At 29.5% G+C, this 15985-nt stretch overlaps 3 protein-coding genes and 1 non-coding gene across 7 annotated transcripts; 3 read left to right on the forward strand and 1 right to left on the reverse strand.

The window, feature by feature from the left end:
- The first annotated feature begins 898 nt into the window (after nt 1-898).
- Nucleotides 899-2546, forward strand: LOC108331319 (protein CYSTEINE-RICH TRANSMEMBRANE MODULE 10-like). The gene is made up of 3 exons (XM_052876803.1): nt 899-1010; nt 1127-1244; nt 2309-2546. The coding sequence occupies exons 1-3, from the start codon at nt 956-958 to the stop codon at nt 2379-2381; spliced, it is 246 nt and encodes an 81-aa protein (XP_052732763.1). The 5' UTR covers nt 899-955; the 3' UTR covers nt 2382-2546.
- Nucleotides 2547-7113: 4567 nt separating this feature from the next.
- Nucleotides 7114-9231, reverse strand: LOC108330659 (LIM domain-containing protein WLIM1). Its single transcript, XM_017565167.2, has 5 exons — nt 8928-9231; nt 8292-8388; nt 8162-8202; nt 7832-7921; nt 7114-7655 (listed from the first exon to the last, which is right to left on the reverse strand). The coding sequence occupies exons 1-5, from the start codon at nt 9060-9062 to the stop codon at nt 7428-7430; spliced, it is 591 nt and encodes a 196-aa protein (XP_017420656.1). The 5' UTR covers nt 9063-9231; the 3' UTR covers nt 7114-7427.
- Nucleotides 9232-10310: 1079 nt separating this feature from the next.
- Nucleotides 10311-10382, forward strand: TRNAP-UGG (transfer RNA proline (anticodon UGG)). The gene has a single exon. It is a non-coding gene; the product is annotated as a tRNA-Pro (tRNA).
- A 22-nt stretch (nt 10383-10404) lies between these two features.
- Nucleotides 10405-15247, forward strand: LOC108329888 (GPN-loop GTPase QQT1). Of its 4 annotated transcripts, none has more exons than XM_017564261.2 (11): nt 10405-11084; nt 11518-11668; nt 11765-11809; nt 11920-11999; nt 12298-12372; nt 12511-12614; nt 12696-12852; nt 12957-13044; nt 13933-14005; nt 14083-14213; nt 14991-15247. In XM_017564261.2, the coding sequence occupies exons 2-11, from the start codon at nt 11577-11579 to the stop codon at nt 15049-15051; spliced, it is 906 nt and encodes a 301-aa protein (XP_017419750.1). In that variant the 5' UTR covers nt 10405-11084; nt 11518-11576; the 3' UTR covers nt 15052-15247. The 4 variants fall into 4 exon arrangements, with proteins under 4 accessions (XP_017419750.1, XP_017419751.1, XP_017419749.1 ...); XM_017564262.2 differs by having other exon boundaries at nt 10405-11058; nt 11547-11668; XM_017564260.2 differs by having other exon boundaries at nt 10406-11084; nt 11544-11668.
- The last annotated feature ends 738 nt before the right edge of the window (nt 15248-15985 follow it).

Consider the following 15985-nt stretch of genomic DNA (forward strand, 5'->3'; position numbering starts at 1 on the left):
TATCGATACAAATATTTGTTCATAAATAAAATATATATTACTAATAAATTTTTCTGTCAATAATATTTTTTTGATAAAATTCGTCGATAATTTAAATTTATTAAAAAAATTATTTTCTTTTTGCATATATATGGATTATAAAACTAAATCCATCCAATATATAAGTATATTTCTTCAACATTGTTTTATGATATGATTATATTTTACTTATAATATATCTTTAATTATGAAAACATAATAATAACTTTCTACAATAGATTTTAATTATATAATTATTTATTTAATTTAAATTTTTATCAAATTAAAATAACAAATATAATAATAATCATAAATAATTATAGCAATTTTTTGTGACAACTTTTATTATAAAATTATAAAATATTAACATTTTAAAAGAATATTATATAATTTTTAAAAATACTTAACAATTTTATGGTAAAAAATAAAATACCAATTGAATCACACACTTTAATTTAGTCAAATTTTATAATAAATTAAAATTCAACGGAAAGAAAAACATTTATGTTGTATAATTAAGTCAAATAACTATTTAATAAAAAACTTGAATCATACCAAAACACGAAAATCCCTCTTCACAATAAATTCATGAGTTATAAACATCCAAAAAAATTCATTTCCATTTTCAGTTTCTTCTTCCTTCCCAGGACCACACAGTCTGATTTGAAAAACTTTCCATGTGACGCATGCATGTTAAAACAACCAAAGCGTCTTTATGCACCATTACAGGAAAGTAATTGAATGAAAGCGCGTTTCCATTAATGTGAATTTTAGTTTTATTCTTATCACCATTCACCCATCACCAACAAATATATATATATATATATATATATATATATATATATATATATATATATATATATATATATATAGAGAGAGAGAGAAAGAAGAGCATGCACACATTCACTTCCGAAGTGATTAACAGTTCCAAAGGCTGATGGCTTACTACGGTCAAAATCCTCCTATGTCTGGGCCTCCTCCTCCTCCCATGGGTTAGTTCCTCCACAAAACCTTCTTAATTGTTATTTGTTTACTCATTAATCCAGTTAATTATCTCTGTTAATCATGATTTGTGATGATTGACGATGAAATTAATGGAATCGTGTAGGGTATCCTCCACCAGGTTATCAAGGACCTCCTCCTCCGCAACCTCAAGCTTTTGCCACCCAGGCTCCGCCGGCGCAAGGACAGAGCTCAGGAGCTGCTACTGGTGCAATGGCGGGATGGTACGTTCTTTCATAACTACTTTCATCATACACACATGTACTCTGGTTTTTGTTAAAAAATCGTTCTTATTTTCATGGATATACAGAAAAATTGAAGACTTTGTTGGTAAAGGAAAAACAACGAATAAAAAAAAATGACAGTTTGATTTTAGATAAATAAAAATAATTTTATTTAGAGCTGTTTAATAAGAGTTATTTGCATTGTTAATATTAGTCGGAAAAAATATTTATATATAAGAATCTCTTAAAATTGTAACTGTTGAAAATTTTCAACAAAATTTTCTTACGAAAGTTATTTCAAATTAAAATATTATATTAATTTGACTTTCACAGGTATGAGTTGTTTAATATTAAATGAATCTCTTTATAAATGAAGACGATAAATTAATTCATACTAAACAATAGCTTTATTAGCAGTAAGGATCATGATTCATTAATATTTATTTTTTTACATTCAGCTTATAATTATATGAATTATTATTTTATTGTAATATAATATTTGATTAAACAAATAAGTATTTTTAATAATAATAATAATAGTGTCAAAATATACTTTATTAAAAAATAATAAGTACCACTGTGTAGACCTACTTGTTTGCAGAACTTTTTATAACTTTTGAAAATAAAATTATATATACAATAATTTTATTTAGAATTAAATGTTTTTCTTCAAATTATTTTTAAAAATCATATTTTATTTTTGAACTAAATTAATATGTATTTAGTTTTTTAAACTTTATAGAAGCCATGTATGATGTTCACTGAGAAAGGTATTTTACAATATTTTGTAGAAAATAAACATAATATATATATATATATATATATATATATATATATATATATATATATAGTTTAAAAATAAAACATATTTTTTAAAAATAATGTGAAAATAAAAATATATGTAACTTTTTTATTTATATTCGTTATATTTACCAAATTAATGAAATCACGTGACTGCTAAATTTTCTCTATTTTAATTTATTTCTACTCTGTTTTTTTTTTCTTTATCAAACACATTAGAAAAGAGATATATGTCATTATGTTTAATTTGTTTATCTTTTTAGCCTTGGCGCGTTGGGATGCCTTTGTTGTCTAGAATTGTGCTGCTGCATGGAGTGCTTGGACGCGTGTTGTTGATCTTCATCAGAAATCCTGCAATCAATCCTTAAACATTTCCTTCCCTTTTTTTTTCTTTCTCTTTTAACTTATATGTGGAACTTTAAATTTGGTGTTCTTCTCTCTTTTTAGAATAGAACTCAGTATAAAAAAGTTGTGGTTTGCAACTTTTAATTTTCTTCTTCACTTTTAGTTTGACCACTCGCACTTTGCATTAATCACACATGTTGATGGTAATTTCCTGCTTTCAATTTACCAATCGTCATATAATTCAATATGAAAATAAGTGCTCACGTACTGCATTGACTGCAAATGTCAATGATAATTTTCATTGCTCTAAGATTATAGTACATATGGAGAAGGTAAAACAATTTTTGCATTTGTGTTTGATACAAATTTTCGTTACCAGAATTGACAAATTTTTCATATGATGCATGCATATTGAATAAACAACCCAAGTGTCTTTATACACCATTACAAGGAAGGTAATTAATTGAGAGCGCGTTACCATTTAAGTGAGTTTTGCTTTATTTTTATCAGCACTCACTGTCAGCAACCTTTTTAATTATTTTTATAAATTATGATACAAATAATATACTTGTCTTCAACATTTTTAATTATTTTTCAATTTATCTATAACGGTATGATTTATTTCAGAATTAAAATCTCATTACTCTTTTAAAATAAAATATTAAATATCATCAATCATCTTAAATAATGCATTAAAATCAAATTTGAATTTTTTTTTACTTAGTATTTTTTTCTTGAATCTTCCAAATATATTTATAATTTAAGTTATTTTAAAATCTCTTTCTAATTTATCACTATAATATATTCTGAAGGCTCAGTAGCATATTACTCGTTTAGGTTCATCTGAGGCGTAGTTTGCATGGACTAATAACGTGATTGACCCACATATTTTTTTTATTTGCTTAAATTTCTAATATTTAATTTAATTAACACAACACATAATGTGTGTTTATTCTGAGTAACTTGTTTATTCAATCTCAGTCTATTTAAATTTAAAAGTAGTTTACTTATTTGTGTCCATTAAAGTAACTCCTTAATTCACGTTTTAGTTTATTTTATTTTATGAATATAATTTATTTTAAGAAATGTGTTTACAGAAAATATGATTTCTACTAATTTAATTAAATAAAAAATTTATAAAATTTTTATGCAGCTCACGAACTGACTCACAAACCTACAAACAAATGTTATGCGAGGTGAAAAAAAAAGTCTGTATCTTTTATGCGAGACAGACTAACTCAGCCTATCTTTTATGGATCAAATGTGAGATGAGTGGAGACGAAACGACTCACATTATTATTCTTATACATAAGTGTTCTACTAATTATCATTAAATATTATAAAATAACATTATACTCTCCTCCAACATGTATCCCCTTGAATTTCATTATTAAAAGTAAAGCTAAAGAGGGGGAAGGTCAACACTTTTATATTAATTTTAATGAACTTAGTAATGTTATTTTCTTTTTGTGTTAAATAATGTATTGTTTTTGTATATTTCTATTATTTAATTTATTTATAATAGTACATTATTTTTGTTTTCATTTTTATTTTTAATAATTCATTTATTTATATTTTATATTTCTATACTTTAATTTGTTTTTATTACATATTATTTTTTATGATTAAATATATTTTTAATACATAAATTTTAAAGTAAAATCAAAATTCGTTTTTATTAGAATTTTTGATATAATTTGATTTCAAAGTTTAAAATTAATTAAATATAATTTTTCTAATCCAATTTTGTTAATTTCTTTTGTATATATAGTAGGACCTCAAGTTGATATTTAAGTTGTATACACTATTTGATACATTAGAACTCAAACGACAACATGAAAGACCCAATATTAACACATATAAAATTAATATTGGGTTAAAAATACTATATTCATTAATTTTTTTAAAAAGTTTGGGAACAAAATGTATCAAAATTTCAAACATAATCAATTCCAATTTTCCAGTCAAATTTGGAGACTGATAATGTATTTAACTCTAATTTTTATTACTTTATTTTTATGTTATTGAACTTATTATCATTATTAATATTATTTTTTTCTTCAAATAATACTATTGTTTTTTATATGTTTATTATATATCATACTTTAAACCATTTATCTTTTTTTTTAAGTTTTTTATTATTCACTAAACATACTATGTTTGTAAATTGTAATGATTTTGATTTAAAATTACAATACTAGTAATGTTTTTATTAATTTTATATATATATATATATATATATATATATATATATATATATATATATATATATATATATATATATATACATATATATATATATATATATGGGTTTGTTAACTTATATAACATTTTAAATTAGTTGACAAAAATATTTTTATATATCATGATTTTAAGTTTTAAGATCAAGTGTATCTGAATAATTTCTAATTTTTTTTTTATTTTTTTATTTTAAATTTAAAATAAAAATTATTAAAATATACCAGTCTTTAAAGTATATTTTTGTTATGAATAGAAATTTTTTTGTCAATTAAAATTTCATACATTTTTCTTTAAGAGGTTATATATATATATATATATATATATATATATATATATATATATGGGGTTTGCTAACGCACGTACGCCTGTTTTTCAGTTGGTACATTTTAGCAATGTGTACCGTGTTTTAGTAGACAAAAATATCTTTATATATCATAGATTCTAAGTTTTAAGGTTAAGGGTATTTTAATAATTTTCATTCTCAAAACTAAAAAAAAAAAAAGAAACCCCGAAACCCTTACTCACCTCTCTCATTCCTCTCAATCCTTTCTCTTTCATCTTTCTCACTCCAATCTTTTCTCTGTCATCCCTATTATAGCCCCAATTGAAAAAATCAGAAACAATTGTCGTTAAACAATCTTACAAAAAAATGATTTTATAATGAGTTTTCATCTTATAATTTTTTACTTATCTAATTTTATCCAATTTTCACAAGCATAAAGGAATTGGTAATTGACCTGGAAAAAAATCAGGAACACTCGTTGTTAAACAATTTCTTACAAAAAATGACTTTATAATGAGTTTTCATTTTATAATTTTTGTCGTATATAATTTTATCTAATTTTCACAAGCATAATGACATCCGAAAGAATTGGTAATTGGCCTGGAGGGTTTTTTTAGAGATGATGATTCAACATATGCAGATGATGAAATTAGAGAGGTTAATGAAGATGGTGAAATTGAAGAGATCTTGAATGAACCTTTGGCTCAAGGTGAATATGTTAATGACTCAACTCTTTACAAAGACAAATTGTTTAAAGACAAGTGTTTATGATTTTTTTCAATTGGGGCTACAGTAGGGATGACAGAGAAAAGGTTGGAGTGAGAGAGATGAAAGAGAAAGGATTGAGAGGAATGAGAAAGGTGAATAAGGGTTTGGAGGTTTCTTTTTTTTTTTTTTAAGTTTTGAGAATGAAAATTATTAAAATACCCTTAACCTTAAAACTTAGAATCCATGATATATAAGGGTATTTTTGTCTACTAAAACCCGGTACACATTGCTAAAATGTACTAACTGAAAAACAGGTGTACGCACGTTAGCAAACCCATATATATATATATATATATATATATATATATATATATATATATATATATATATATATATATATATATATATATAATATTGACATACTTAACATTTTCTTACTCGTTATTGAGTATTCCAACCTGTAACACGTCGTATACTTTCATATAAACACATTCATAACTAAATAAATTATATGTTAAATAAAAATAATTAAAAATACTGACTTTTTTAACAAAATAAAAACAAAAACAATTATTATAAAGTTATATTACTTGTCTTCAATATTTTAAATTATTTTTCAATTTATCTATAACGGTATGATTTATTTCAAAATTAAAATCTCTTTACTCTTTTAAAATAAAATATTAAATATCATCAATCATCTTAACACGTGCATTAACTCAAATTTGAATTCTTTTTTGACTTGTTTTTTTTTCTTAAATCTTCAAAATATATTTATTAATATTGATTTTTATAATTTAAGTTATGTTAAAATCTCTTTTCAATATGTCACTATAGTATATTATGAGAGCTCAATAGCAATACTAAAAAATTAGCTTAGAATATGAAATGATGAAAAACACGAGTAGAGATGATAATGTGGTAAGCTTACTAGAAAAAGTATGGAAGCGATTATGGTTTTTCTTTTTTTTTTCATAAAAATGATGAGACAAAAATTTCATATTAATTAAATATAAAAACATCAACGAGATGAAGATGATATGAGATACTTAAACTCATTCTCGTCCAAATAACACCTACATGTAAAGAATTAAAAAAGATAATAATAAGTTTAATTAATAATTTAATATTATAGATACATATATATATATATATATATATATATATATATATATATATATATATATATATATATTCAATCAATTGAGTTATAATATTTGTTAAAAAAAGTTAATTTTATTTCTTTCGTTAAATTGATAATAATATCACTTAGTCACTGTCAAAATTTGGTTAATCTTTTATGCAATTCCAAAACAAAAGTTCTCAAAAGAGCATGATAGAGGAAGATAGAGGAAGATGAAAAAATTTAAAATCTTAATTTTGTTTTCTTAACTACACTCAACGATAAACTAGAGTTTCAATTTCTTTGTTTCTTAAATGTGGAGGAAGGTCTTGAGAGGTGGAAAAAAAAATGAAAAAAATGAGTAGGAGTGGCTTCTGAATCAATATGAATGCATAGGGAAAGTTTAAAGAAATTCAGTAGCATTGGCTTCTGAACAACATTCAGAATCAAATGCCATTAATGTCTCATTTTTGTATCCATAACTCACAACAGAAACAAAATGATGGATTTCCACACACCCCACCCACAATAAAGGGAATATCATATTTTTCAAGATTCTGGACTCAGTACTGATGGTAAAGCATGAGAGAGATATAGCAGAAAACACATGATATACATAAATATGGAACTTGAGGAAGGGAATATTCATTCTTAGACTTTCTCATAAGTCCAGCATTTCATTTCATGTCTCAGCTGCAACTACTTCCCCGTTGGTTTTCTCTTGAATTGTACTCTTCTCATTGTCACCTTCAAGCTGGCTTAAATTTCCCTTCTCCTTGATCAGTTGAATGTGATGGTGTTTGCAGTAGAGTTTTCCATCGTGTGCAATGTAATTAGAGGGACTAATAACACACCCTCCATGAGTGCATTTGAAACAACTCTTGTGATAAGGAGTTCCATTCACCGTCACCTACACCATTTCAAAATATATAAAACTTAATATCCCTTTCTCAAATAGAATGGAAATTTTATCACTTGGGTTGGCATCGTGGTTTAAATTAGAAAAGGAGCTGCGATGGATTCTTTGCACTTCTGAATGGTGCCACTAAAATGTCTCACTGATGAAATTTAAGGTTGTGTTGTTACCTTTTCAGTGGGATACACTGTTTTCTGACAACCAGCACATTTGTCTCTGGTTCCACCAAACATATTCAAGACCTTGGTTGCTGCAGGTTTCTGATTAGAAACAACACAAAATTAGATGAAGGCTAGGTAACTGACATGTTCATGAGCGCAGATAACTCATTTTCTAATACATTTGTTATTATTGATTTAAATTTATTAAACATCAGATTCATTAAGAATTCAATGTACAAAATTATATAACTTTTCATCAATAATAAAATTTATGTTTAACAGAGTGTGTTAACCTGTTTTATTGTGCATTAGTAGGCATGAAGATTTAAAAATGATTACCTCTTCGCCAGTTTTGTCTGGTTTAGCAATTTTTGGTGTCCCTGATCAGCCAAAAGGAAATAAAGATAAGTGACCCCAGAAGGAAAAAATAGCGAGGCTTTGAATAATTGGATTTTGGATCCTTTGTTACCTTCGAAGCTTTTGTCAAGACTACCAGTTCTTTTGAACAGTTGATCGAAGTGTGGCTTGCAGTAAAGAACTCCCTCGAAAGAGTTATAGTTGCTAAGCTGCAAATACATTACTAAATCAATATAGTTCGTAAAAATTAAATCTAGTTACACGCCTTAAATCAGTAAACTTCAAAAATTAGCAAACATTGCCAGCAAAATTAGCAGAACATCTGGGGGATCATGTAAAAACTAACATTTACAAATCAATTTTAGTTTTTGATGAAAAACAAGTGAAGGGTAGAAGGCAGAGTTAGATCCATTTGTCTTAACAAACTAGAAAAAAAGGAAAATAAAATAAATAGTAATAGATAGATTTAGCAATACATCTTTGGATGGATTCTTGTTAAGGTTTGATACTTTTTTTTCCACTGTTTAATTTCACAACCTGGCTAATACTTTTGTAAACACAGAATTATCAGTCAAAGCAAGTGCTGAAATTGATGCCTCTGGTTTGTTCGAATTATCAAGAAACAAGAGACACCAGATCCAGGGACAGAAAGATCTGAACTAGAGTCAAACACTAGAAAACCAAGAAGAATTATGAAATGATATATCTGTAGATACAAATCCAAAGAGGTTAGTCAGAAGAGACAGACCTTGAGTGTTCCTTTGCAGTGGTGGCATCTGAAGCAAGCCTTGTGGAACACTCGATTATCCGCAGTTAACTTATCAACCAGATAAACTGTTTTGTCACAAGCCATGCATTTCTGAGTTGTTCCTGCAAATGCCATATTTCCGAATTCTCTTCCCTTAGCAAGGTGCAACAGAGCTATATGATCCCTCTGTGCGCCTTAAGTAGATTTTTCTTGGTAAGAGGAAGAGCAAAACGATGAAAAAGAGGAGATAAGGCAAAAGGGGGTGGTGAAATGTGGGAGGCAGGAGACAAAAGCAGACACCCCAACAAATATACTGTCATTGACAATCATTTTGTCTAATATTTTAACCACCTAACTCACATTTTCTCTTACACATTTTTAATGTCTTCCACTGTTAAGTTAAATGCGTCACACTAAAAAACAAGAAACAACCACAATAACATAATTTGTACGCAACAAAGAAGATGAAGTTTAACTTTTGAGCCAAGTGTTATGGGCATTTTTTCTTTTCTACCATCACCATTACATTTGTTTTTTTACTACTTTATCAAGTTTGGAAGATGCAGAATCATTATTTCAAATATAATGTAAGATAGGTGGAGACCATGACCCTACCTATCATAACTCACTGGCGTTTGACCTAAATCTTTTGCAAAGTCCTTTCTGTTTATTATTGTATCATTCAATTAAATTATAGAATAGCCAAAGTCTCCAACTGAGTCCTTATTTGATTAATTAACATTATAACAAACTAGTAAGAATACAGCTATCATGGTTATGAAATACAGTCAATATAATTAAAAAAGTTAAATTATTATGAACCAAAAACAGTTATCAAGTTATAAAGAATAACATTGTAAAAAAAATGTAAGAAAATAGTTACAAATATAATTATTTACTAATGATATAATTAACTAAAAAACAGGTATAAGATGATTACATTTGTAACGTGGGGTTCCATCTGGCTTGCTTTCATTGTCGAATCCCACTTTTTAAACAGAATGACAGATTTTTCTTCAGTTAGAAGGGATGAATTGCATTCTTAAGTTATAATAACTGTATAGGCTCCTGCATTTTCTTAAGTTGCACTAGTTTTACGTTTACCATTTGGAGTCAAATATGTTATGATATATTGGGTTGGGGATTTTACTTGTTTATGGAAAAGATGGGGGATCAACGTCAGGGTGTATAATTTAGCACAAAGTACCTAAAATGATGGGTTTGGTGTGTCTGCAATCTTCAGTAACACTCCAATTATGATGACAGCTTGCATTTAATATGTTTTTGTCCCACACCATGCAACTTCAAAGTCTGTATCTAGGTAAGTGAAGTGTCGCCAACTCTAGCTTTAGATATAATTAATCTTTCAGAAACTGACAAGGAGGGCATTTGGTCTAGTGGTATGATTCTCGCTTTGGGTGCGAGAGGTCCCGAGTTCGATTCTCGGAATGCCCCTAATTATATTGCAAATAAAGTCTTTTTTTTTTTGGGTTTTACATCTGTTGTATGTGGGCGGTTTTCGGATAGAGATAATCAGTGCTTATGATTTCTGCTTCTGCTTGTATGGTGTAATGCTGAGTCGTGTTGATTTGTTTTTAGAGTTTCTGGATTGCGTGTATGTTGTTTGATGAAATGCATGGCTGTTTGGTTAAATGATTTGTTGTCAAGATCGCGAGTATGGGAGGATCGTGCAAGACGGGAAGGTCGCGGATTGCAGTATCGGTATTTTGCTCGTGAAAGCATTTGTGCGGGCTCGAGCTTTGTCCAGTTCGGATGCCAACACATGTAGTTGGGCTTTCCGGATAGGGTTTATAATGACCCAATTTAAAAAAAAAAAATAAAAGAGACCTTTTTTTTCCTAGGGTTCTCCATCGCAGATCAGAACCAAACAGCATCCTGCTCTGGTCGACTGTGTCCCCGACCATCACAGCGTACCCATTATAACGCTGGCATCGTAGTTGTCAGCCATCACAGCACTCGCGTTGCTAGTGCCGACTCTTGCATCACCGTCGATAGGGTTCGCGTCACTATCTCTTACTCTTGCATCACCATCACCGGCGTTGCCTTCATCACCACCGGCTTTGCCTTCATCTTCGCCGGTCTTCGCCGACAGTGACACCAACTGTTGGGGGTGCGTCGATCTTTGTTTTGGCTGTTGTGAGTTTTTCTTCTCAGAGATACTTCTTATTTTATTATTTTAGTAAAATGTGACAATTTAAAACATATTTCTTCTCAGTTTTCTGATCTAAAATTTGTTTTTTCTGGTCTTGCTGCCACTTAGATTTGGAGTGTTATGCAAAGTTCGTAATTTTCACTAATCCATTATGAATTTATTAGTTGTTATGAGTTATTTTATGTTATGAAACTAGTATTGGATGTAAACATTTATAATTTGAGTTATTTTTGGTCGCATTATTACTATTAGTTTATAATTTATTTTCATGTACATAAATATAGTTTTCCATAAATCTTCCTAACTCTTATGGTTGGAATCCTTGAGTTACCATCTCTTATCGTCTTCCTATCCTCCAGCTTGACAACTGATTTAACTTAAATTAGTTATTAAGATTCTGTTTTTCCCTTTTACAAGGTTTAATTCGACTTATTATTATTAAGTAGGGAGATAGCATTTGGTAACAAGGAAGGAAAATGGTGTTTGGGCAAGTAGTAGTTGGGCCTCCTGGCTCTGGCAAAACAACTTATTGCAATGGCATGTCTCAGTTTCTAAGTCTCATTGGAAGGTAAGCCTTACTTTGTGTTTTTATTATTAATGTTGATGGTAGTTTTTTTTATTAATATGGGGTATTATATTTGCCTTACGTTGCTTTGGAATGTAGGAAGGTTGCTGTTATCAATTTGGATCCCGCTAATGATTCATTACCGTATCCTTTTCACTTTTTGTTCTGAAAAGTAAAATCTTATAGTTCAATTGATGCATCCCTTTTTAGATGCATAGTTCAATCGTTATGGTTTCCTTTAATGAAGAATATAGCTATGAATGTGCTGTGAACATTGAGGATCTTGTGAAATTAAGTGATGTAATGGTGGAACATTCACTTGGTCCAAATGGGGGTAAGCCACTTCCTTTTCTTGTTTAAATTATTTATTTATATTTATTTACATTTTTTTATTTTAAGAAATTTTCCTTTTTAAAGCCATGGAACCACGCTACTGCGGGTATTGGACTACTGAAAGTATAGACATGAACTGATGGTTTTTTAGATTATACTGTGTAAATTTATGACAAGAAGTTATACAAGTTACTCTGAGTGCAATGGTTCTTGTAAAAGGAACTTTGAATGTGTCACACCAGCTTTTCTAATGTACTGTGTATACGTATTCAGAAGTTTCTCTTATCTTGTACAAACAGGTCTTGTGTACTGCATGGATTATCTTGAGAAAAATATCGACTGGTTGGAAGCAAAATTGGAACCTCTTTTGAAAGGTCAGTGCATTATTGTGCCATAATTTGTAGATGTACAGGTTAAATAATCAAACTGTAAATTCTAACATTCTTCTTATATAGACCCTAATTGATCAGTTAACAACACACTTTAGTAACCTGACAGTATTTACATTTCAGATCACTACCTACTCTTTGATTTTCCTGGCCAAGTGGAACTCTTTTTCCTTCATTCAAGTGCCAAGAATGTCATCATGAAGCTCATAAATAAATTGAACCTAAGGGTATAGCACTGTCCTTTACGTCTTGCTGGTGTCAAACTGTATGATGTTTTAAGAACTGATTTATGTGTTTATTCTATGCAGTTAACTGCAATGCATTTGATTGATGCCCATCTTTGCAGTGACCCTGGGAAATATATTAGTGCATTGCTTTTATCCTTGTCCACGATGCTACATCTAGAACTCCCTCACATAAATGTCTTGTCTAAAATTGATTTAATTGAGAGCTACGGAAAGCTAGGTGCAGTCATTACTCGTTTTCAGATGTCAGCCGTTAGATGTATTTTACTTTATGCTGGTTACAGTGAGAGATTTACATGCTGACTTTATATTTTATTGTTGCAGCCTTTAACCTTGATTTCTATACAGACGTGCAAGACTTGTCGTATTTACAACACCATCTTGATCAAGATCCTCGCTCTGCTAAGTACAGGTGTGGTGTGCTATGGTGATTCTTTGACTGTTAACCAGTTTTTGTTTCTAATAGTATTTTGATAGTTTGCCGTTCTGTCGATAATTTTTAACTGTTTTCTTTCTTAAGATGTAGAATTTAACACCAGTTCTGTCTGGATTATCAGTGTAAAATTTAGTTTATGGCAGCTCATTTTTTTCTTCTTCTTAGTTTCTTCTTCTAGAAATGTTTATGGAGAAAAATTTATCCAAAGCGACCTGTTGCATCTTGCTATATCTTGTCTACCCTGGCCGTTAAGACCACACTGAACTGTTGCAAAGCTACATTTGTTTTAAATTGTTTATGTATATTCCCATTAGACGAAAAGGAATAAAGACAGATTTTAAATTTTAGTGCTTCTGTCAACAGCTCCCTCTTTTGATTGAGAGATACTGGTCTAAAATAATAATCATGCACCAACGTTGAATATATAGTTTCTCATTAGGGTGCTCCATTGGTCGTAGCAAGTTATAATGACAAATGCGCTGCAATTTTATTTAAAAACAAGAAGAAATATGCATCAATTGAATCATTCATTCATTTGCCTTACTTGCTATGTTTATAATAGACTAGGATCCAATCTGCCGTGATGTTGAAATATGCCAACGTGGGTGGATTAATCAAATTCCTCGGTTTAAGTTTGGGGTCTATATTTCATTATTTCGAGTACGTATGAATGTTAGCCTTACAAAGTGAATAAAATCTTGGAAATGGTTGTCAAGGAAGGTTTAAATGTGTTAGATATTATTTTATGAGTATACATCATAGTTAACTCATTCTTGTTGATGACCTTTTTTTGTTCTCGAATTCATCCTTAAGATTGACATTTATTGTTATTCTGAGTAGTATTAATCTTAATGATATTTGCAGAAAACTCACAAAGGAACTATGTGAAGTTATTGAGAACTTCAGTCTTGTGAGTTTTACAACCTTAGATATTCAGGTAAACTAAGTATGCCCAGAATTTTCATCTGTTTTCATCGAATGTTTGGAATCCTAAGTCGGAATTTGTATTTTCAGGACAAAGAGAGTGTAGGGAATTTGGTGAAGCTGATAGACAAATGCAATGGGTACATATTTACCGGTATAGAAGCAAGTGCAGTTGAATTTAGCAAGCTTGCAGTTGGTCCTGTTGATTGGGATTATTATAGATATCCTTTTTTTCGTCATCTATTCTGAATTCTGACATCTTGAGATGATTTATTTTACAATGTACCATAACTTTCACTATTGCATGCCAGAACTACCCTTACTCATTGCTTTCCAATGCATATACTGTTTTTAACTGATTCTTGGCAGCCTGTAGTAACAGTGATCGTGAGTGGTATCATATACATTATAAACACAATAGTCGTCTTTCCTTTTGGGAACATTTTAACTAATTTATTTTGGAATATAGATTCAATGCATTAAGTAGGAAGAAATGACTGGTCGAAACATGGAAGATTCCTGTAAAACCTCTCTGGAAAATGTTCCGGTTGGAGTAAAAATTGCCCAATTTTTTAAATCAGCTGCTGAGCAGCATTACGTGGCCAACCTTTTAGAGGATTTGAACATCATGATGAGCTCTGTAACTCAGTGCAGATAAGTGGCCAGGTCTCGCCATTATTCCTTTGAGGATTTATGACATTTGCATTTGATATGTAGAAATCATGACATTGCTCTCAATTCCATTAGAACATAATCTTGCATTATTGATGCCAAATGTAGATTTTTTTTAGACAATCACTTGTGATATCATTTATGCTTTGAGAAAGATTCCCAGCGAATTGAACAATACTCTAAGTTATTTTTGAGATTGCTAATGCTGTTGTCTTAACCAGTGTTCTGATAATCAATGGATGCATCAGTTCTGTTGCGTATTCTTCTTTTACCTCATTCCTGGTCAGACTCTTTTAATTCTGAGCTTCCCTTAACTCAAAATCTACAGTTGCAGCAGTGCAAGAGAAGTACATGAAGGATGATGAAAATATTGATGATAATGAATGATGGGAAAGGTGAATAATTGAAAGAGAATGGCACTTTGGTGAGTAAATTTTACTTTCTCCATTCGCTGTTACGTTGCTTTGGCTGTTGTTTTGCGTACTTGTGACACCATGGTGCACTCTACCGCTTGTGCATAAAAGAATGTTTCAGATTTGGCTTTATATATTATTATAATTATAATCCTGTAGTTCTGAATGAATTTTGTTTGTTTTTGAAGTCATCTCATCTTAATTATCCCATCAAGCGTACAATTTTTAGTTGGGAATTGATATCTATTTATACCACAAAGGACTAAAATAAATTACAATTTTAGTTGGGAATTGTTTATAATAATTAAAATGTCTTTCTTTTTAAATGACATCAATAGTAGAAATGCTGCGAGAGTTTATTATGCTATTATGTGGTCAGAGGCATCCTTCTTCCACCAGAAGTCATGGATAGTTTCCATGAACATGTTAAATTAATGTGGTTGACGAAAATGCGTGATGAGATGCTTGAGAGCCACGCATTTCTTGAAGGATGTAAAAAATAAGAAAATATGGAGTTTTGACCTTGAACATGTCAAATGCACGACTTCAACTTTTCTACTGAAATCATCTTGGGGGTCTATTTATAAATAGCTGTGAGGACCGTACGATTCAGATTTGTCCGTTTACATAAATTTCTTTATACGAAGTTGTGTGAAGATTACACTATTTATCCATTTCCGTAATTTTTTTTAAAATTTGCCTATATACATAATATGGAAACAGATTTGCCCGTAAAAAAAACTCGAATTTCAGTTAATTTCTACATGTTTGAGAATGGTTCTATTCTATCTGCTCCACCATTTACTTATATTCAAAATAAATTTTAATCGAGAATAGAGGAAACATAAAATAACAGGTATCTTCAATAAAGTTTAAAAACTATAAAACAAAAATACTTAGTCTCATAA

The sequence above is a fragment of the Vigna angularis genome, chromosome 4, assembly GCF_016808095.1.
Source record: "Vigna angularis cultivar LongXiaoDou No.4 chromosome 4, ASM1680809v1, whole genome shotgun sequence".
Lineage (NCBI taxonomy): Eukaryota > Viridiplantae > Streptophyta > Magnoliopsida > Fabales > Fabaceae > Vigna > Vigna angularis.

Coding starts and splice junctions, on each gene's coding strand:
- LOC108331319 (XM_052876803.1), top strand. CDS start 956: ATGGCTTACTACGGTCAAAATCCTCCTATGTCTGGGCCTCCTCCTCCT. Junction 1,011..1,126: donor GCCTCCTCCTCCTCCCATGG/GTTAGTTCCTCC, acceptor GGAATCGTGTAG/GGTATCCTCCACCAGGTTAT. Junction 1,245..2,308: donor ACTGGTGCAATGGCGGGATG/GTACGTTCTTTC, acceptor TTATCTTTTTAG/CCTTGGCGCGTTGGGATGCC.
- LOC108329888 (XM_017564261.2), top strand. CDS start 11,577: ATGGTGTTTGGGCAAGTAGTAGTTGGGCCTCCTGGCTCTGGCAAAACA. Junction 11,810..11,919: donor CCCGCTAATGATTCATTACC/GTATCCTTTTCA, acceptor TGAAGAATATAG/CTATGAATGTGCTGTGAACA. Junction 13,045..13,932: donor CCTCGCTCTGCTAAGTACAG/GTGTGGTGTGCT, acceptor TGATATTTGCAG/AAAACTCACAAAGGAACTAT.
- LOC108330659 (XM_017565167.2), bottom strand. CDS start 9,062: ATGGCATTTGCAGGAACAACTCAGAAATGCATGGCTTGTGACAAAACA. Junction 7,922..8,161: donor CAGACAAAACTGGCGAAGAG/GTAATCATTTTT, acceptor GTTTCTAATCAG/AAACCTGCAGCAACCAAGGT. Junction 7,656..7,831: donor CAGTGTATCCCACTGAAAAG/GTAACAACACAA, acceptor GAAATGGTGTAG/GTGACGGTGAATGGAACTCC.